The 21,972-nt window shown below is 46.5% G+C and overlaps 1 protein-coding gene across 4 annotated transcripts in view; it reads left to right on the top strand.

Annotated features, from left to right (window-relative positions):
* The window catches only part of PLPPR5 (phospholipid phosphatase related 5), a 241,699-nt gene that overhangs the window by 95,833 nt on the left and 123,894 nt on the right, over window positions 1-21,972 (top strand). For 2 of the 4 annotated variants that reach the window (XM_053248523.1, XM_053248524.1), the window contains one exon: window positions 17,918-18,106. In XM_053248523.1, the coding sequence (XP_053104498.1) occupies window positions 17,918-18,106 (189 nt within the window). Of the gene's footprint in view, window positions 1-16,817; window positions 18,107-21,972 lie in introns of those variants that run through there. The other 2 variants (XM_053248525.1, XM_053248522.1) reach the window with 2 other exon arrangements.

A 21,972-nucleotide genomic window follows, 5' to 3' on the forward strand; every position in this document is an offset into this window, starting at 1 on the left:
TGAGTGTAAAAAATAACTATTATAATATTATGTTTACTCTCCCCCCCCCCTTTTCAAAATATATAATAGATTGTTGAAGAAAGCTGAGATTATCAGGCTTCTAATGAGAGGGGTGAGGTAGAAGGGCAAGAATTCTAGGCAGCCTTGAATTTTCTGCCCACCATTGTAAGACAGTGAGGCTGTTCACATGTGCAGGCTAGGGCAGCCCAGCCTGGGCCAGGCTGTGCATGTGAAGCGCTGAGATCAAATTCTATCTTGGTGCTGCCCCTGTGCCAAACCCAAGTTTTTAACCTGGTGTTTAGCTGTGATTAAGCAAATCTATGGCTCACTTAACACCAGCCAGTGATCGTCCGGGCGATTGCTACCGGGTTAAATGGCTTCCCTCCAGGCCTGCCGCCATTTCTGGCAGTAAGCTGTGGGGGAAGGAGTGGCCAAGCCGAGTGTGGTGGCTGCTCTAACCACCTTGGGATGTGGAAAGGGGAAGTCCTCCCACCCCCAGCCCCTGTGGTTGCCACATCACCACTTGTGTGGGTGCATGGTGTGGCAAAGGGTAGGGCAGCCACTGCACTTCTGCCAGGGAAAGCAGGCAAGTTCCTGCCTTCCCTGCAGTGTATGAGAGTTCATACACTACTACTGAGACAGAGAAGAGTAAGTCATTACAGAGAGATGGACTCGTACCAGTAGAAACTAGAAAGGGTTTTGTGCAATGATGGAAATCGGTGCTCACACATCTTCCCAGAAATAATGAAACCAGCCTCTGTAGTTACACTTAGCTGGACCTCAGAAATTTGTCTTCATCTCTCTCATAACTGGATAGGCCTAAGTATCAATCATCAAGCAAAAGGCTTAAGGTCTCTAAAGCAATGTTGGGAACTGAAACTTAATGTGTACCCAGGGGTGGCTAAATACCAAAAGAGAACATAAATCTTTGCATGTAAAGGTGACTAGTGGGGCGAGTTCTTCCTTGGTTAGAAACTTTCAATATTTTTTAAAGCTGATAAAGCAATCCTTTTCTAACCAGGAGACTTTACAGACTAGACCCTACAACGGGGTCAGGACGTATCTCGGAAGTGTGCTTCCATACTTTCTGCATCATGACACTGCAGTTCCTACGCAGACAGCAGGGTGCCGTTCACATTGCCAATGCCTTGTCTTGAATGTAATCGCTGCTATATAGAGCTAGGACGCTGTATATCTGGTGCAAGGAAGTTGCTGTTTTTTCAGGTTGTTAGTTGCTATGAGACTGCTCCCCCTGCTGTTTACGTTTTCAGTGCAGTTTGCCTGAACGGAGGCACTTTGCTGCTGTTCCAGCAGCTAGTCTGGAAAGCGGCCAGCCCAGAAGAGAATGGCGGATGAAGTTCATTTGTATCCACCTTTAATTATACCAGTTGACTGAATGATTGGTTGCGTGTGTGTGTGTGTATTCTTCACTCTCCCAAAGGGGAGCCAAATAGTGGCTATCAAACTCACCCTGGTGATTTAAAAAACATACTCAGATCCAGAGTGGCCTCCAAGAATGCTGGTCTAATGCAGTGGAGGCTCTTCACTTAGGGTAGCCCCCCCCCCCCAGGCCAAAATGTCCAAAGAAAATAAGAAAAATGGGCCAAAAACGATAATAATTGTCAGCCATTCTGTCCTCAGCCAGCATTTCAGGTCTGACTGACTCAGTCACTGCAGCCCTGCACTTCCCTGCCTGTAGCTTGCAAGCCTGCAGTGTTGACATATAGTGGGCAGTGGGTGCTGGTAGTAAAATTCCTTAAACACCTATAAGAGCCCACGAAACAGTTTCACATAACAGTGTTCATAAGGCAGGAGCCAATCCCAGGGCTTGCCTTTGTTGTCAAAAGATGGGTTGAATTCAAATAGCCCTATCAGGAAGACATCACACTGATTGTCAGATCCCTCTGCCTCTGACTAGCAATCAGTGTGGCCGGGGGCAGTCCTTGTTCTAGTCTTCTGAAGGAAGAGACGGGCAGTCACCATTTTGTTCACTCTTGGACAGTGTGCTGAGAGCAGAGCTTGCGGAGAGACCATTTATTTTGTTTATTGAGCCTCAGATTATGTGAGCTAAGTTTGTGTAATTGTCAGATTGTGTGCGTTTGGGCACCTTGGAGGAACTAATCGGCACAAAACAAAACGTGTAGGTAGCCCCCTGCCCCTCTCCTCAGGTCTGTACCTGAAGTGATCACTTTGCCCTACCACATGAAAGGGCCACCCCTGCTAAATGCATGATTTATTTGCACTTTTATTATCATGAACTTGCAATAATTATTAATTTTCTGCCAGGTCTGCCATGATTTAAAAACCATCATTTCACAAATTGGGAATCTAATCTTCCCATAGTTGCAGTCTGCAGATATTTGGACAGTTTTATTTATAAAACAGAAGGGGTAGCTTAGAAGCTTTTTACACCTGCCTCCCTGCCAAGCCACATCCCCACCCCCCTGCACCCACCAATTTCTTTGTGCGGGACAGCAGAATAGGCATGGCTCCTCCCGCCCCTGGAAAGAGCAAGCTGCAAATGTGAGAAATAATTATAAGCCCCTCATGCTAGTACTATGTGGAAATAACAACTTGATTTGTGGAGGGTTTGGGTGGGTTTTTTGTTTGTTTTTAGCATTTTTAAATACACCAAAGCTGCAGAGCCAGACAGATGGTTTTCTAGGCATTCAGGGTTACAAATAAAAAGAGAGAGGGAAGTTAGGCAGGTGGGCCAGGCTTCCAGAGAGGCCTATGCATAGGCCTCACTGAAGCCTGAAGCTCTCAAAGGCAGGCCTTGGAGATCAGCAGGAGCAGACAGTCAAGAAAGGGTTAACTTTCCTCCCAGCCCTATTGGTTCTCCTGGAGTCTTGTGCTCCTCCCACGCTTGGAGATAGCTGGCTGTTGGACTGAGGGTCTCTCTCCAACCAAGAAGGAAAGTAAAACATTTGCTGTTTGAAAGTAAACCCTTTCCTGTTGTTTGTGTGTGTGTGTGATTTGTTCCCCTTGGCCAAGCTACCATGTTGCTCTCCCCCACCCCCATGAACCGTGTGTGGTGTTGCACATGGGAGAGAAGTCCCATCCTGTGTGTGTGTGAGAGAGAGAATTCTTAACCTTTAAAAAACAACCAACAAAACATTTTCAAAGTATGCCAAAACATGTACTCATGGCATGTTTTTATAACTGTCTGAAAACGGGTCTTTGAGTGCAGAGGCTTTTACAGGTATGTTTCTTGGAATGACATAGCCACCTAATGGCCCAGTGGGGAAGTCACTTGCCTAGGGAGCAAGAGGTTGCTGGTTAGAATCCCCACTGCTATGTTTCCCAGACTCCTATATCAGGCAGCAGTGATATAGGAAGATGCTGAAAAGCATCATCTCATACTGCATGGATCATGGGAGGAGGCAATGGTAATCCCCTCCTGCATTCTATCAAAGAAAACCACATGGCTCTGTGGTTGCCAGGAGTCGACACCAACCTGATGGCACAACTTTACCTTTTACTTCCTATATGCCCACAGCAGTTAGTGTTGTTTTGTTTTGTTTTTTTGCTCCACCCCTGCGCCACCCACTTTGGCTCTCCCCACCTGCCTGGCATCCACCTAGTCCCAGGAGTGACCAGCTGCCACTGGTCTGATGAGAGAGAAAAAAGAGCAAATCCACATCTCCAAAAGACTTGGAAGCTACCAGTGCAGAAAGTGCATGCCGTAGCAGAATTTCCAGCTGACCTATAGGTTCTGCCCAGGGGAGTAGGCATTGCATTGTAAACAGTAGGCCTAAGCCACAAGACATGGAGACATTGGAAGCAAAACACAGAAGTACTGGCCAAGCCTGGCCAAACCTCACTTCACCTTGCCCCAGTGATTGGCTCAGAACAACCTTCCTACCAGAAGAAATGGAGTTCAAAAGAGTACGATGTACCTAAGCAGACTGACATAGGGAATTGTGGTGCCCTTCTCCTTCCTGTTAAAGAACTCTGGGCCGAGCAGGAATTATTTAAGTGCTGCTAGCAAAAGCCACCTAACCCACATAGACAAGAAGGGTGAAAGCTTGCCTTCCTTCAGTCACAAACTAACCACAGTCACAAAGGAACCTAAGGGCACAGACCCTTCTGCACCCATTACTGATTCACTTTCTTTTGGTGATTAAATTGTTCCTGTTACTAAACAAACAAAACATAGCAGCTCTAAATCTGGTGAACTTAATTCGGTGAGCACCCTTGCTAATTGGACAAAGAGGTACTTTAAAGTGATAATTCTCTTTATATTAAGCAGGGGGAGAACAACTGGCTTTATTCAACTCCAGCACAGCATCCCTCCAGTGGCTGTTGTGAGTGCCTACCTCGGGTTTTTGTTGTTGTTGTTGTTTTTAGATTGTGAGCCCTTTGGGGACAGGGGACCATCTTCTTCTTCATATTCTTTTTGTATGTAAACTGCTTGGCATACTTTTTGTTGTGAATTGGTAAAAAAATAATAATAGTTGTAGTAGACTGTTTGTTTCATCAAATTGTCCAACTATTATTTACAGTGCATAGATGCGCCTGATCAGATGCTAACTTTATCTGAGCACAGGCCAGAATATAAATCCAGGAGGGCTCATAATCTCACCTCAGTACAAGGTAAATCTTATGATTTTATTCTCTGGCTCAGCTGAAAATCTAAGCTGTAGAGGAGCTGAAGCTCTTCCCATGTTTGCTTCCCATCATGAGGGATGCAAGAAGATCTGACAGAAACAGGTTCAGAAAAAGCTGAGCTGTTTCCTGAGTTTGGGATTGTTTCGATTCCAAGTCTGACTCAGCAAGGTTTGCCCATGGGCAGTGTCAGGGGTCAGCCAGGTGAGACACAAGAGCTTTAAAGAACTCACTGCTATGTTGCCCTGCCCCTCTCAGTTGGTCTCCTTTCAGCCTGTGGCCCCAGCCAGCCTGACTAGACTCAGGCGGTGTTCAAAAGGGAAGCTGAAGCGGATGTGTGATTGTGTGGGCATGCACGTTCTCCAGCATACATTTACAAAAGAGTCCAAGGCCATGCCTGTGCACGCTCCCCTTAGCAGCTACTCTATTCACCGAGCAGTAGCACAAGGTGAGAAGCAGTGGCAGCAGGCACCATTCTGGGCATGGGCTATGCTGCTGGAACAGCAAATGACAGAGTTAAGGATCTTGTAAGGACATGCATCTCTTTAACTGCAGCCAAATGCTGCACATGCATGGTGGAAAACCACTGCTTGACACCACTGGTTTTCAGTCTGTCTAAATTAAATCTGAATTGTCCTGTGCTGTCTTTATCACACCAATGGGGCTAAGATACTATTGAACAGCATGGCACTGCTAGCAGCAGATAAAGGCAAGGCATACAGAGTGGTCCTGTAGCAGTAGATCAGCCCCAATACTTTTGCAGTTGCACATTTTGCTTTTGAATGAGGCAAGAGTTATGCTTATGTCAGCTTCTTTGCCAGCATGCTGCCTCATCAGCCCAGGATAATGCTATAGTCCCCAGGCTATTTCTTGTGTCCCCAAGGGGGAAATTATTGAAGCAAAATTGCTTATACGTTTATTCAAAGTTGATGAGACTGGAACACGTGTTCTTAATTATAGTGACCGAAAATTCAATTTTTATCTAACCACCAGTGAGTCAAAAAGTGAGCCAGACTTTGACAAATGCAACGCAATTTACAGCCTTAACTCCTGTGCCAATTTGTGAATGTGGTTCAATATTAGATCTACCAATCATGGCAATAAATTTATAGCGGCTGCAATAATTTTCTAATTTACACTTCTTACATCAGGTGAGATGCTTACTGCCAGGAAGAGAGGTGGGCAGAAGATAGCTAGTGGTTCACTAGCTGCCAGCTTCTGGTGGACTCCCCAGTGCCTGCCAGTTGCTGAGATTCATGTAAAGCAGGGCTGCACAACTCAAATGCCCTGGTGGGCCGGAACCATCCACAACTTAGCGTGCAATGGCCAAATTTTTAGCACATTATTACATTAAAATTAAAAATATTATTAGTTACTTGTGGATCTATTCCCCCTGCCAATGGACCACTGTTCCGTCTAACAGGGATTCCCAGATTTTGTTGACTACAACTCCCAGCATCCCCAGCTGCAGTGGCCTTTGGGGATTATGGGAGTTGTAGTCAACAACATCTGGGAAATCTCTGTTAGAGGGAACACTGCAATGGACCCATAGTTTTAACCAAGGATAGTGGTCAGAGAATAGATCCTGTCCCTGCTCAATCAGTGGGGCCCCTAGAGTGCATGCCAGCCCCCAAACAAATGTCAAGTCCTCTCCTCTCCCTAAATAATTGTTGCTTTCAGGCAGCAATGCTAGGCATGCTTTCATGGGAGTAAGCCTCACTGGGAACACCATGGAGCATATTTCTGAGAAAGCATGCACAGGAAGGTGCTATAAGGCAGTTTCCAGCTTCTGTGGTGCTTCAGGATACCTGGGGGCCAGTGAAATAGTCCCTGCGGGCCAAATCTGGCCCCCGGACCAGGGGCAGGCCTGATGTAAAGCAAACCATAGGCAGCTCCAGCCAGTCTCTTCTGCCATGTGACTCTCTTGCCTTGCATGGTGCTTGCTGTGTTTTGTTTAACGGCCAGGAATGGCTGGGGGCACACAGCCCCTGCTGCCACAACAATGTGCAGAGTAGGTTTGCTTTCCTTAGCAGGGCTTGAAATCCGGACATTCACACAACCCAAATCCCTAGTGGCTAGCGAGGGCTGGGGGAATGACCCTCCCCCGCATGACTCGGCAGCACCACTTGGCCACACACACGATTGCCACTGCTGTGAGCAGCCCAGTGTTCTGGTGGCCAGGGAAATGCAGCCTGGCCTCCAGAAATCCCACAATGCACCGTGTGAGGAGTGCTGCGCATTAGGAGGTTTCCCCCAGCTGGGCGCTTTAGCCATTCCGCTCTGTGTCTACTCAGGCTTCAGGCAGCCTGAGCAGACGCATGACTGGGGACCAGGGTGGAAGGGCATGCTCATGCCCTTCTACCTGTGTAATAGGGAAAAACCTCAGGCTGCCTGGCGGGGCAGCACTGGGATCGAGCATGATCCCGGCGCCCCAAATGAACAGCCCTACACAGGTAGGGCTGCTCATGTGAACAGCCTCAATATGTACAAATGGCTATTTCTATACACTCTTACAGATCAGCAACAATATGCAGGATTACTTTGCTCCCCCTAGAAGCAAAAATTAAATCCCTGTTTTTATTCTTGTAAACAGCAGCCATGTCAACTCCCAGTGCCGTCTTTAGCTCTGCCAAAATATACGTGTATCTTTCTTTTTGAGCACTCATACACAGCATTGCTCTTTGCTTGTTCATCTGAGCAGCTCTGGGAGCTTTGAAAGCATTAATTACTTTAGTCATTTAATCAAGCGCTAAACAGCCGATGGGCTGCGATTGCAACTCCAGATACCAACCTCAATTTACTTCACTGCTATCAAACACCCCCTCTCCTGTTTTCTCTTATCTGCTGCTTCTCATACTGTGCTCAGACGGCATACACGGTTTGTAAGCCCCTTAGGTGAAGAGGAAGGCAGGGTATGCAATGTCAAAAATAAGAGAGTAATAGACAGAAGCTGAAAAGAAAAGGCACCCGAACAAAGGTTTACTCTAATGGGTACATTATAAGTTCATCCCCACATCAGATCTCTACACCTTGTCCCTCCAATAGCATGTAAATTCATGTGTGGAAGTGGGATTTTTCCTAACTCACTAAGATTTTTATGCACACAAGGAAGTAGACAGTAATGTGCCATTGAACCCTCCTTTTCTCTCTACATCTCTTCCCACCAACAGAACATGTATCTTGATGGTTCTAGACACCCTGTGTGAAGGTTCTCGCTCAGAATGTTCTGTGACATCATACCAATTGAGCCATTGGTTAGGGAGGCTTTCAGCCATGTTTCACCCCCAGTTCTGTTTATTTTCTCTTCCTATCCTTTCCTTTGTGACCTTCTGTGCTGTTAATTGTTCCCCAACTCCCAGCTATAACATTTGGTTTCTGAGTGAAAACAGATCATTACAATGGGTAGTTTATGTGAGGTTCTTGGCGGCTTGCTGGTCGAGTCCAACAGTGTTCCGTTTTTGTTCTGAAGTTGTTCCCAGCCTTTACAATTCTGGAAAACTTGAAAACAACATGTTTGAAATTCAAACATGTACACTTGCACAACATGCAGTTAAGCTAATTCTTAGCTTTGCTGGTATGTACACTTGCAAGCCAGTGTTTTCATTACTAGGAAGTGTCGCTTTCGATCTCAATTAACTGAGGATCAGCTCTAAACATGCTATGAACGGCCACTTCCACTTTTACTTTTAAAATTGCACAAATGACATTGCAGAAGCAGCACAACATGCCTGCCAGCCAAATGCCATTAAAAAGGAAAATAAGTAAGTTCACATCCTGGATTTTGGATGATTGGCTGCTGTGCAGCTGAAAACAGAGCTTCCTTTTTAATTTGATGTTAAGGATTATTAAAAGGTCCTGTTTTAGGTGCCCCTTAGAAGCAATTTTCCAGTGTACAGTAATAATATAAGAGAGGCTAGGACTCATTTTCCTGGCCTTCTCATATCCCACAAGACACTGCGCAACAAACACGGTGCCTTGGGGAACACCATCAGATGGGCATTCTAGGCGCCCATCTCTGTTTCTCCTCAACTCCATGGAACTGAGTAAGACACACGAGCCCGGCAGCCGGATTAAGAGAGCACGTGCTCCCTTAACCTTGGCTAAGAGTTGGGCTTAGTAGCGGGTTTAGGCTGAGCGGAAGTGCTGGGGTCCATCTGGATCCTGGTGCTCCACACAAGCAGGCTGGGCTAGGCTGCTTGTGAGAACAGCTTCAGTATCTATGGTACTGTATTAACATTTCTGCTGCAAACATAATGGGGCGATTCTCATGACCAACAAAAATCGGGCTAGGAGAGCCTAGCCCGATTTTTGTTGGCCGTAAGAACCACCAGGTTCGCAGCCGAGCCCGGTGGTTCTTGAGCAGGTAACCCGCTCGAAAACCCCTGCTAAAAAGCAGGTTTGCGGAGCGAGCACTCCAGAAAACCTGCTTTTTAGGCTTGTGAGTAGCTGCGGTGCGGCTTCGTGCCGCGCCTATTCATGAGTAGACCCCCGGCCGGGAGGCGAAAAGCTGCCTCCCGGCTCGGGGGTTTCCCCAGTATGCCCTGCGCACTCGCGCAGGGCATATTGGGGCTTGCAGGGGCCACGCGGCCCCCGCTCCCCCACCCCCCGCTGGCTCCGTGACGGAGCCGACCATCGTGTGGGCAGCCAATCTGGCCGCCCAGGGCTCCCTGCCCGCTCGTCTGCCGGGAGAGCAGGCTTAGCCCACTCTCCCCGCAGTTTTAACAAAAGCGGGTCTCACGGATCGTGAGACCCGCCTCAATGTCTGCTTGGGAAACTCTGTCTACGAATAATTCCTATACTGATGTCTTCTGTATCCTCAAATAAGGGACTTTTTTCTTACCTCAAGGTAAGTTATGGTAGTCATTGAGCCCTTTCTCACGTTCCCATGAGTGGGCTTCAGGGCAGGCAGTGGGGAAGGCTAGAGCAGCTTACCCCCACAGACGATCTTGCAGAGTTGCTGGATGCATGGATTGTGTGCCCAGATGATTCGCTGCTGCCCTAGACAGCATGGAGATTTGGGGGCCAGGAAGTGTTGTCCTGCTCCCTGGAAATCCCACAATGCATTGCGCAAGTGCACGGTGCAGTGTGGGGATCTGCCCGGCGATCCTGTAACAGCATTGGCTGGGAGCAGCCTCACGGACACACGGGCAGTTAGTCCAAGTTAAGGGTGTGGTTGCACCCTTAGCCTCAGCTAACCGGTGGACTTCGTAGGTGGGTTTGCACTGAGGTGCTGCTGGGAGCCCTGGGGCTCCCGGCAGTTCTCATGGGCAGCCAAGCCCGGGCTTAGCTGCCTTAGCTTGGTCTTGGCTGCTCGTGAGAACAGCCTCAGTGTCTAGGATAGATCCATGTTGACCTTAGCTTGGTCTTGGCTGCTCGTGAGAACAGCCTCAGTGTCTAGGATAGATCCATGTTGACCTTGTGAATGGTGAAACAGATACACATTAAGCATCCAGAACTGTGTTATAAATATTACCTTACCTTTAACAGCAGAGACCAGATGCAAGGGAAATGAAGTTCAGCACTGCTTCTCTATGTTCGGTGGGAGGTTATATTTGGGGCATGTTAGGCAGTGCTTTTACAACGTGTCTTCTGTCTAACCACAGGGTTGGAATACAGTTGGAGGAGGTTTTATGCAAGATCCAAATTATTTAGAACTCTATAGAGCTTATGAGAGTGCCTGTGCATGCTCAGACCACTAGGGGAATAAGAGAGGGGGGATTTAAAAATGTCCCACTAGAAAACAGCTAGGGTTCAGTTGTTGAAGTGAGTAGATGGCTCTGAAAGTTCACTGTGTAAATGTGTCTGAGAGACAGACTAGTGAAAAGGCTGGGGGGGGAGTTTTGTCCTGTGTTTTACATATGTTTAAGGTAGACCAGCTGTGGAGAGAAATGGTTTAAAAATCAAGATTCTTATAGAAGTGTCTGAGAATATATGGTAATATTCAAAACAGTCCTGAAACTAAGCAAGTAAACTACTCTACTTTCTAAGTAGAGAACCAAGCTGAAATCAGGACTTATAATTAATAAATTTCTATTTTATTCATCTTCAAAGAATCTGTGATTAACTTAGTCTGTACCCCGTGCCTACAGCACTGCATTACCTCAGCAGATGACCTTTACATATATAGATCCTGAGCTCCTGTATATTCATTCATTCAGACTTTAAATGGTGGCTGTGAAATAAAGGAACACTGAGAAAAATAAAAATAATAAATCCCAGTAAGTGCATTCTAGAATCCACCCCCCTTATGACAATGGTTCAAGGTTCCCCCCTCTACGTCACACAAACTTTAAGACCCCCCTCAAGAATTCCCAGTAACATTCTATTGGTTTCTAGGGCATGCTTTCAGTTCATGCTGTGAGCTGGCCATGAGGAAAGTAGGCATCCTCAGAGGCAGAATGCCTCTGAGTACCAGTTGCAGGGGAGTAACAGCAGGAGAGAGGGCATGCCCTCAACTCCTGCCTGTGGCTTCCAGCAGCATCTGGTGGGCCACTGTGTGAAACAGGATACTGGACTAGATGGGCCTTGGGCCTGATCCGGCAGGGCTGTTCTTATGTTCTTAAAGTATTGCTTCAGGCATGGCAAGCACTCCTTGAATTGCCCCCTCCTCCCACCCCTGTTGCTGCCTAATTTGAATGTATGGACCTCAGCCCTCTATTCTTGAAAAGCTATGAGCCCCTGGTGGCGCAGTGGTAAAACTGCCGCCCTGTAACCAGAAGGTTACAAGTTCAATCCTGACCAGAGGCTCAAGGTTGACTCAGCCTTCCATCCTTCCGAGGTCGGTAAAATGAGTACCCAGAGTGTTGGGGGCAATATGCTAAAAATCACTGTAAACCGCTTAGAGAGCTCTGGCTATAGAGCGGTATATAAATGTAAGTGCTATTGCTATTGCTATTGCTATATGCTCCCACACAATATATAAAATGGCTGGGATCTTTCTTGACAAAGAATGAAGACTGATTGATTAAGTGCCGTCAAGTTGGTGTCCACATAGATAGATTCTCTCCAGGATGATCTGTCTTCAACTTGGCCTTTAAGGCAGGGATTCTCAACGTTGGGTCCCCAGATGTTGTTGGACTTCAAGTCCCATAATCCTCAGCCCCAGTGGCCTTTAGTTGGGGTTTATGGGAGTTGAAGTCCAAGAACATCTGGAGGCCCAGCGTTGAGAATACCTGCTTTAAGGTCTTTCAGTGGTGCATTCATTGCTGTCGTAATGAATTGAATTTTCTCCTGGGCCATACAAGAGGACAAATTTCCTGTGCTGAAGGGCTGACTTCCTGTTCTTTCTAAGTGAACTGAGGACAGTTATGTGTTGAGGAATGTTTTGTGCACCTATCTAGTTGCATTTTTCTTCAATAAGAACTTTATTGCCTTTTCAGCACACTGTCTTGCCTAAGCAAGGTGCACAACAGCTGCTTGTCAGTATGTGGTTCCTCTGCTGTATGGTTAAGTGCAATGGAATGTTCACTTAGGTGACCTGAATATATTTAGGTTTGTCCTTTGTTTTCAAAGTCTGTAGTTGAAGGCTGCAAGGTGAGCCTCACTCAACTTGAAAGCTCAGGCTTGCTGCACTGTGGAAGATTTAGATACTAAGAAAACTAGCCCAAGCCCTGTTGTTTTTGCTGCAGGAGCAGCAAAGGTTCTGCTTCAAAATGCAAAATGCATTCTGATAATGAATTCTGCTCAATAGAAAGCAAACTTACTTAGCTTATGTATGGTGCAATACAACATTGCTTATCTGAATGACCACAGAGATTTTAAAAAACCCTCTTTAAATAATTATATAATTAGTTAAATAGGAATGCTTTTTACATTGAATTACTGACTAATTACTGGCTAGATGAGGACATACTGTGGATGAATAAGCAATATAAAAACTGAAGAGGCTGGCAATTTTGAATTTGTACTGTAATTCTGTGAACAATTTCTGCTCCCATATGTTGTTGGGATTTACCACCAGTTAAGTAATTGTTCAATAAAACATCTTCTGATCTTTAGTAGCATAGAATCAGGTTCTTTTAGTCTCCAAAGCCTTTGAAATTGCTCCTCTTGATAACAATACAGATTTATCTTGATGGGGAGAGTTCATTCTCCCATAGCAATCAATCAGTCTCTGGCTATTTTTTTCTGGAGGTAACTCAATGGATGGTAAATGGTATAAAGCAGATACTTTTCTTACACAAGTTTTGAAATGGAACAGAAAATAGAAGCGTGAGCTGGGAAGTTCCTGGTTCAAATCTCATCTCAACCACAGACTCCATGTAGACAGCTGTATGGCCAAACTACATGGGATGTCAAATGGATCACTGGCCCAGATGTGCTTTGATTTTCCTTAGTAAACAGCAGCTGGACTGGACTTCATGGATCAGGACTGCGATGAGGGAGGCTTTAGCCGTACAGTCCCTATCCAGATGTGAGAAGAGAGCTCAATTTGCCAAGGAAAAAAGCTTCCCTTGGCACCAATTGAAGCTTTTATTCCTTGGCATGCATAGAACAAAGCAATCCAGATTGGGACCATGGCAGGAAGTTGTCGTGATCCCGGTCACTGGGATGCCTGATTCAGTTGCTCTTTGCCAAGGAAAATTAAAGCATGTCCGGGCCAGTGATGCACTTAGTTTGCATTGCCTGTATTTTGGCCCTTAGCCACACCAGTCTCTCGTTCTTTGTCAGCCTCATTGTTCCATTCATAGTCAGCAGGGGTGTGCACAGTGGTGGCTTGAGTGCACTGCTTGGCTTCTGCTGCTGCAAATGTGGGAGAGCTTGAGCCTTCCTAGGGTCACATCACTTGGTAATTGTAGGGCCAAGCTGGAGTTGCGGGATACAGGTTCCATGTATGGAGGATGGCAGCAGTCTGACAGTGAACCAAACATGAACCCAAACCAAAAACAGGTTCAGAACTGGATCTTCCAGTGAATTGAAACTGAACCCAAACCTAAATTCTCTTAACAGCCTTGAACCTGAACTGAACTCCTACAATCACAAAAACTAAGAACCAATTCAAAATAAGGGGCAAATCATGAGACTGAATAGTGGTAGACCCGTGTGTCAGAACTGGATTTCCACTGATTTTCTATGATGATTTAGATATATTGAAAGGGGCAATCTAAAGTTCAGCAGGGGAGGAGGAGAAGCCTGCTTTAACCACTCCCTCAGCCTACCAACCCCCACTTCCCCAATCTGTTTTACTCCCAAGGAAGCTCATAACACACCCCTGGGCCTAGAAACCAACTGGAAGCCAATAGAATGATTTCAGATGTGGCATCATATGTTGTGCTTGAATCACCATCGTCAGTTCTCTGGCAGTCACATTTGGTGCCAATTGGACTTTCTGAGAACTCTTCAAAGGTCGTCCTGACACATATTACAGAAATCTAGTCCAAATGTGATTAAAGCATGAATTACAATGTCTATGTTCTTTCTTTCTGGAAAGGGATGTGGCTCTTAAAGGCACCTTCGCCCACTATTGTCACCACCTGGACATTTAGGAACAGAACCAGCTCAAAAAGCACAACTAAACACCATTTTGAATTTGAGGGGGAATACAACCCCATCCAAACAGGTTGTACACATACCCCCAAATCAAACACATTTGCAGCAACACTTCCATCTTCAGTTGCTTAGCCTTCATCTGGTCCATTGCAGGCTCTGTTCAGAACTCCCATCTTTATGGATTGGCTGGTCTACAAAATATGCCAATTTTATGTTCAGTACTGGTTTTATGTTTGGTATTGGTTTTGTGAATAGACCCAGGGAGCTGCAATAGCTCTTCAAGGGGCAATGTATGTTTGTTGCTATTTGATCCTTAAGCTATTCACATTTGCCTCACTGGTAGGAATCCCCAGCATTGCAAAACTCCAAATCAAATCAGTATGAATATTCCTTTGGTGTCCAGAGTACTCAGTATTTCAAAAACATGATTCTGAGGATGTATCTTCAGAATCTTCAATCCTGTGGCATCTGTCGCCATGGTAAAATTTCCTAAAAGTCACTTCTGTGTTGCTCCAAGTTGACTTTTTGAAACAATATTAGTCTGCTTGCTTAAAGTTTTCACTGGTTAAAACACCATGCATGTGTTGGAAAAAAGGGAAGAAATCTGTTAGTGTATACAAATGCTTGCAGTCTAGGGAATGAGGTTTTGAAGGCAATGTTGTGGGCTCTCTCCCTCTCCCCATTGGCTAGAAGGAAAATACAGAGGGATGTAATGTGAACCTGCACCAAAAGAAAACCCGAGAGCAGAGGGGAGGGGTTGCTTCCATCATGCTACAAGTGTAATTTGAAGTGGCTTCGCTCAACATTTACCCTGAGAGCTGGAAGTTATGTGTGGGAAGCTCCTAGATGTTCCTTTCCCCCTAATATCTTTCACATTATCAAGCCATTGAAATCTCCAAGATTGCTTTCAACAGTCACCAGGAGATCAATGTCTTTTCATGAAGACTCCAGGCCAGTCCTGGAGGGTTGGCCCTGCCAATAGGGCAAAGAGTCAACTTTTAAAAAATTGTGACACTCTTATATTGAGCAAGGGGAGAGCAGCGGTCTCTATCCAGCTCCACAGAGCATCCCTCCAGTGGCTGTTGCTGATGTCGAGCTTGCGTTTCTTTTTAGAATGTGAGCCCCTTTTGGGACCCACAGTCCCAATTCTTTTCCATGTAAATGGCTTTGTGGTTGAAAAGTGGCAGATTAACATATCTATTTTTGAAAGAGCTGGAAGTGTTGTGATCTTTATGGATCTACTGGAACTCATTGGCCAAGTGTGGGGAGGAGGGCTTAAACAAAAACTGGGGAAATTCTCAGCTTGAAGAATACTCCCTCAAAATAGTCACAACCCCTTCTGCTTCTGAGGGGGTAAGGTGTCTAAAACTCTGTAATTCTCTCACCAGCCATTTCACACCTTTGTGTTTCTGAGGGGGGAAGGGGTTTGACACACTTAAGTTCTTGCTATGTGTTTTTCACACAGGGCTTTTGGCTTGCATCTCCTCCGGAATGGAGGGGGTACGTTCATTCATTCATTTATTTATTCAATTTCTATACCGCTCTTCCAAAAATGGCTCACGGCAGTTTACACAGAGAAATAACAAATAAATAAGATGGCTCCCTGTCCCCAAAGGGCTTATGATCTAAAAAGAAACATATTGGCCAGATTTACCCCAAAATCCCTTTGAGTGATTGAGGAGCACTTCACACATGATTCAGGTTTTTCATTGCACCTTAGAGTGCAGCCGGATTTATATCCAGGTTAAAAAAATCCACTTTTTAGGTTTTGGGGGGCAACTTCGAACTTGCGGTAAATTCTGCTATGTGAAAAGTGTCCTGGCAGGTATGTTAACCCCTCCCCACAAATAACATAAAAACAAAAGTATGTATGTAAGGAATGGAGGGGGAAGCTGTGTACTTAGTATGTTAATCTGCTTATCATTGTATGTGTATGCACACACACACACTCTTACTTCCCCCCCACACCACGGATATACTACAGCATGTTGTTGCAAGACTATACTTGTTAACAATAATCCTTATGTATGTACTTGTGTGTGGCCTATGATCTGTGTGGTGGAGTCACATGCATTTCTTTCAGGGGTGCATGTATTTATTTATTTGATTTATATTTATGGGACAAATAGCACACAGGATGCATGTAGTCGTGCATGTCTGGAACCGAATTCAGTGCAGGAAACTCATCTTCTCAGAAGCACCTCTTTTTCAGTTAAGTAGGTAGTCAGAAGAGCCATCTGGCAGGGTTGAGCCCCTTGCAAAGAATCTCCGTGCCCAGGCTGTACAGATGGAGTCTCAAGCCAAAGCTCTCGGACTGGCAGGGGGCTGCTGATCGCAAAGTGAGGGTGGTGAACTACTAATGGCATTTCGGGGGTGAAGGTGGGAGTCAGTGGTTGTGTGAACCCACTTCTCTCCTTGATACCATTCTGGGTAAAAGCGGATCAACTGATTCTATTAAGCCTTTCTTTTTTCGTGTTTCCCAGGAGCTGGTGCCGGTGACGCTCGGAGCTAGTCGCAGTGCTAGAGCTTACAAGCAGCTAGTTGCAGGAGGAGGAGGAGGAGGAGAAGGGGCTATATATATTGCACATGGAAGGCTGATGCTCCGATTGACGAGCACGGGGGAGTTACTGCTTCCGCTGCTTATTTTTTTTTCCTTTCTTTTTTTTTAAAAGACTGGAACCAAAATCCTTAATAGGGGAGGAGGAGGAGGAAGAGAGTGAAAGTCGGGGGGGGGGGGGGGGGAAGAAACGGATTTCAAAAATCCACCCACCTCTCTCCCCACCCCCTCCAATTCCCATGCAGCCTTGGAAACGGCAATTGCGCTGCCTGCGCCGCCGCGTTATAGCAGGGAGGGACTGGTTCCGATGAAGGCACGGCAAGAGACTTGGCACAGGCGGAGCCGAGGCGGCTTTGCAGCGCGGGGCGCTGAGACCAAGGAGTCGTCGGCGACACTGGATCGCCACGGGAAGGAACTTTGAGTGAACCCGCAGCAAGAAGCACTCGGCGCGCTCCGGGCAGCAGCTGCTGAGCCCTGGGAGAGAGGAGAGATCAGTCGGGTCTCCGCATTCCTTCTGCAGTAGGGTTTGAAGGCTCGCTGGATCAACATCTCCAAGAGGCTAAGGGACAGATGGGCTGTGTCGCTCTATTGATTGCTTGTTGCGGGCGGCAGTCTGAAAGCAGGAGACCCCGTGGCCTGTATGGACAGCAGAGACACCCACTCTGTTCTATACGGGACTGTGCTGTGCTGATGTCGTGGAATGAAAGGAGCGCCTGTTTTGTACAACGTATCGCATGAGGAACGGCAACCAACTCTAAAGGGCTCGCTCGCCAGGCCAGCCGCGTGGCTCTGCTGGCCCCCGCGGCGCCGTCTTCTCCTTGCGCTCCCCTGCCTTGCTCGGCGGCAAGCCTTCCCCTTCCCGGGTCCTTGGCTCTAGGACCCCTCCCCACGCCGCGCAGTGGATGGGCACGTGCTGAGTTTGACTCTGGGGGTAGCTGCCCGTCTGCGGCGGCTCCCTCCTCGCCACTCTCCCCACGTGCACGACCCGGCGCCAAGGACTGAGCAGCCTCCTCCCCTTCCCATGTACTTGATCGTGCGCCCGGGCGCTTTTTCTCCCCTTCCTCCTCCGCCTCTTGTTGCTGCCGCCGCCGCCTGGGACTAGCCGCCTCCTCCTTCCCCGGTGGATGCCGCCGGGAAGCGGGCGGAGCGCGCAGCCGGGGAGGGGGGCTGCCGCGGCCGCCGGAGTACATGCCAGTGCCCTCTCCTCCTCCTCTTCCTCTTCTTCTTCTCCTCCTCCTCCTCACCAGAATGCTTTACTTCCAGATGGTGATCATGGCAGGGACTGTGATGCTGGCTTATTACTTCGAGTACACCGACACCTTCACGGTCAACGTGCAGGGCTTCTTCTGCTACGAGAGCGCCTATCGCAAGCCTTACCCGGGCCCGGAGGAGAGCAGCGCCGTGCCCCCCATCCTCCTCTACTCGCTGGCGGCGGGGGTGCCCGTGTTGGTGGTAAGCACTTGCCTTGCATGCCGGAGCGCGAGCTGCGTCCCTTCTCCCCCGTCCTTCCACCCCTTCTTTTGCACACACCCCGGGGCGTCCCTTCCGGGCATGCGGGTTGCCTTTCAAGTTGTTCAACTTGTTGACAAGGTGCCATCAAGAGGGCACACGAATGCCGAGCGCTGCACAGTAAGGGACGGGGTATTATTTATTATTATTATTATTATTAAAATTAAAGATGAGGAGACTGGTGGTGTGTGGAGGATGGTCGTCGACTGGTGGTCAAGTTTAGGTCAAGAGATATTCCTCCCGTTCTCTACTATTATCCACCATTTGCGGTAGCTTCTTCATTCTTACCTTGAGATCAGAGCTTTCACCCACTTTCCTTAAGAAGCAGCTCCGTCTGGACTTCGGATTTATCGCCTTCATTAGACTCTTTAAAATGGGGGCCCAGGAAAAGCACTGCCTCTCTTTCCATGTCTTCCTCTGTTTCAAGTGCCATTTTCTACAGACTGCTCCTTGTGAGTGTCTGCAGATTGTTTGGAAAGCGAGATAACACTGCCAGTCGGGTTTTTGCAATCACCAACGTGATACACACACACACACATACACACACACATTCTGTTCAAAGCATGTGTTAGTCACAGATCAGTGGGCAGCTGCTGCTAATAGCCACATGCTAATATTTCAGCCAGCAGTAATGACAAGTATGGACACTTCTGACGGTAGATTGCTATTTAAAATGGAGCAGGCATTATTCCAGATTTCCACTTAGTACGTTTCGGGGATGCCACAATGCTTGACGTGGTATGCAAGTGAAATCTTATAAACCTGCCACTCTTCCAAAGGATTTTCTTTAAGGAAAAATATCCATGGTTGTGTCAATTGTGCTTTAGTGAGGTTCAGCTGGGGTTTTCAGAGGGGAAGGACTACCAACAGAAAAGCAATGAAACATCTGCCTTTAAACAGCTCAGTGTACAAGTTGTAATGTCAGCTGACAAGAGCATTAGCATCATTTAATAATCCCTGACCATATTGAACAGATGAACAGAAAGGGGAGTGTGTGACCATTAGGGCTGGATTATATATAGACATTCACACACTGGGGATGGGGAATAAATGCAAGACACTGCATAAAACAGACCTTGACAAAATTTCTTTGTATCTAGGAGCCAGTCCCCAAATTTAGGAGCCATACAATGAACTCTGAGCCAATGTGGTATAGTGGTTAGAGTGCTGGACTAGGACCAGGGAGACCTGAGTTCAAATCCCCATTCAGCCATGAGACTTGCTGGGTGACTCTGGGCCAGTCACTTTTCTCTCAGCCTAACCTACTTCACAGGGTTGTTGTGAGGGGAAACTTAAGTATGTAGTACACTGCTCTGGGCTCCTTGGAGGAAGAGCGGGATATAAAATGTAAATAATAATAAATAATAATTCTAATACTTGATACAATTACCAGACTTAGTGACAAAAGTTGTCATGGAGGAGGGTAAATAGGCTTCTCTTTATTCCTTTACAAGTAATGTTCTTAGAACAGAAAAAGGGCTGCCTGAGACTCAAAGACTCTAGCTTTGAATATCCTAGTCTAGACACTATGGTTAAATTTTGGGGTGTCATGGCTCCCTGGTGCCTGGGATTTCTCAAGAGAATTATTCTTCTACTTGATCTCCACCCCTCTGCCCACCAAGGATTATATGAAAGCACTACATATAAAAACCTGAAATTTGCAATTTCACAAATATACTCCCCTAGGAAATTTGAAAGAAAAGGAAAGAGTTTCATTTCCATCAACAGGGCTTTGCTTGGACCTTTTCGTTATAAACTGATCACACTCAGAGCCCTCTGAAGCTCCACAGTGATTTAAAAACAATACTGCCAACTTATGCCTGATCATGAACTATTTGAAGCTGAGTTGGCACAATTTTCTCCTCTTTCTGCAAATGTTAAGATACACCATTTGGTAAAATACATTGTACTGCTTTCAGGCCAGAAGTAATTTGAAATGGCAACATGTTTCATCTTTTTATAAACCTCTAAAGCAGGGGGAAATAGTTGGGTCCCCATTGTTTTAAACTATATAATTGGGGTTTTAATAGAGCAAATTAGGTTTTGCTTGCATTGTGTGATTTCCCCAAGGAATGGAGTGTATTTGACCTGCTGACATCTACTTGTTAACCTAAGCGAGCTGCTTCCCTAGGTTTTAGGTTTACAGGTAGGAAAACTTGTCATTATGAGTGAAGAGAGAGCGTTTGATTATTTTTAAAATGTAAAGTTCCGACTGCAACCGGTTTGAATGGACGGAATGTGGTAGACACCACAATGTCAATCAATTTTTTTCTGCATAATTGAAGATAACATTTTCCTAACACGTATAGACCACGGTAGGGGAGGCTTGAGTAAGTCAAGGTGTGGAAGTGTGTATTGTCTTCAACTGAAATTGTCTTTAACTGTAACACTCACTGAAATCGATCTGTAGTCGCATTCTGAGAACATTGCCCTGGCCAGAAACACCTGTGCGCTAGCAACTCTTGTTTGACAACCTGGTTGAGTGTGTTTGACCCATTGCTGCTCTGCACGGATGACTTTTTCCAGCCATAGTAGGGTTCTCCTTGATACCAAAGTCTTCAGGTATCAGGGAGCATGGGCAGTAGGGGAGGAGGACATATGAGGAAATACCTACTTCTTAATTAGTCACATCACATGACTTGAATCGCTGCATCCAAAACATTTCCCAGGATTAACTTTTAAGAAGATTTGTGGTCAAGTTTAAATGTGAATGCTACTCCTCTATTTGCCAGTATTGTTTAAAAGTGGCCATTTTCTTCCTTTTTATTTGTTCTCTGAATGTAATGTTACAAATGGGAAGTAGGATTATTTATTGCTAGTCAATATTAAACAGATTGTTATGTGTAAAGTATGAAGAAGATCATGAATACGACAAGATTGTTCTGGAAGAACTTGCATTCATTAATATGAATGATCAACCGCTCAAAGGAGCTTGAGGCTACAACAGATTACCTAATTAGGCATGTGTTCTCTTATTGAGTCTCCTTTCTGCGCTAGCTGAATATTTGGTAGTGAAAGGCCTGACAAGTTTGTTAGACGAGGGAGGAGGAGAGAAGGAGGCAGAGCACCAGGCCTTTCTCCAGCTCCAATCACTAGGGGTGTGCACGAACGGTTCGATAGCGAACCGGTCTGCTGCAAACCAAGCTGCTTCAGTGGTACTGGACCAGCCTTCGGGAAAGGCAGGCTGGTCCGAGATCGAACTGAATCAGCCCTGGTTTGACTCGAGCCGGTTTGAGCAGCTTTAAAGTTGCTTGTAAAGGGTGGCCAGCGAGGGCAAGTGGCACCGAGGGGATGGTGAGAAGCACCTTTAAGAGTAAATGAGAAGATGTTGCTACTGGCATCATACCGCTCCCCCCAGCAGCTCATGTGGTGGTGGCAAGGCTCTTGGCACACACTCAGCTGGCCTCTGTGCATGTGCAGATACCAGGTGAGTGAGTGCCAGGAATCATGCTGCTGCCATGTGGGCTGCTGGGGGAAGCACCGCTGTAGTTTCCAGGAGTGGAACTGCACCTTCTCATTTGCTTTTAGAGATGGCTCTCGGGGCCCACCCCCTCAGCACCACCTGCCCTCAATGGCCACCCTATGCTTTATCCCCCTTTCAAACAACTTTATAGCCACTCAAACTGGTGAACTGGTTCGAGTTGGTTCAGCCAAACTGGCAGGTCTGTCTGAAATCAGTTTGAATTTGGACCAAACCACAGAAAACAGTCTCTGTGCATACCCCTACCAATCACTCCCAGCCCCTATCACAAGACCCATTCAGAGCAGAGAAGCTGATAACAACTGTTTTATCTGAAGCTGTTAATTGA

Source organism: Hemicordylus capensis, chromosome 4 (genome assembly GCF_027244095.1).
Source record: "Hemicordylus capensis ecotype Gifberg chromosome 4, rHemCap1.1.pri, whole genome shotgun sequence".
NCBI lineage: Eukaryota > Metazoa > Chordata > Lepidosauria > Squamata > Cordylidae > Hemicordylus > Hemicordylus capensis.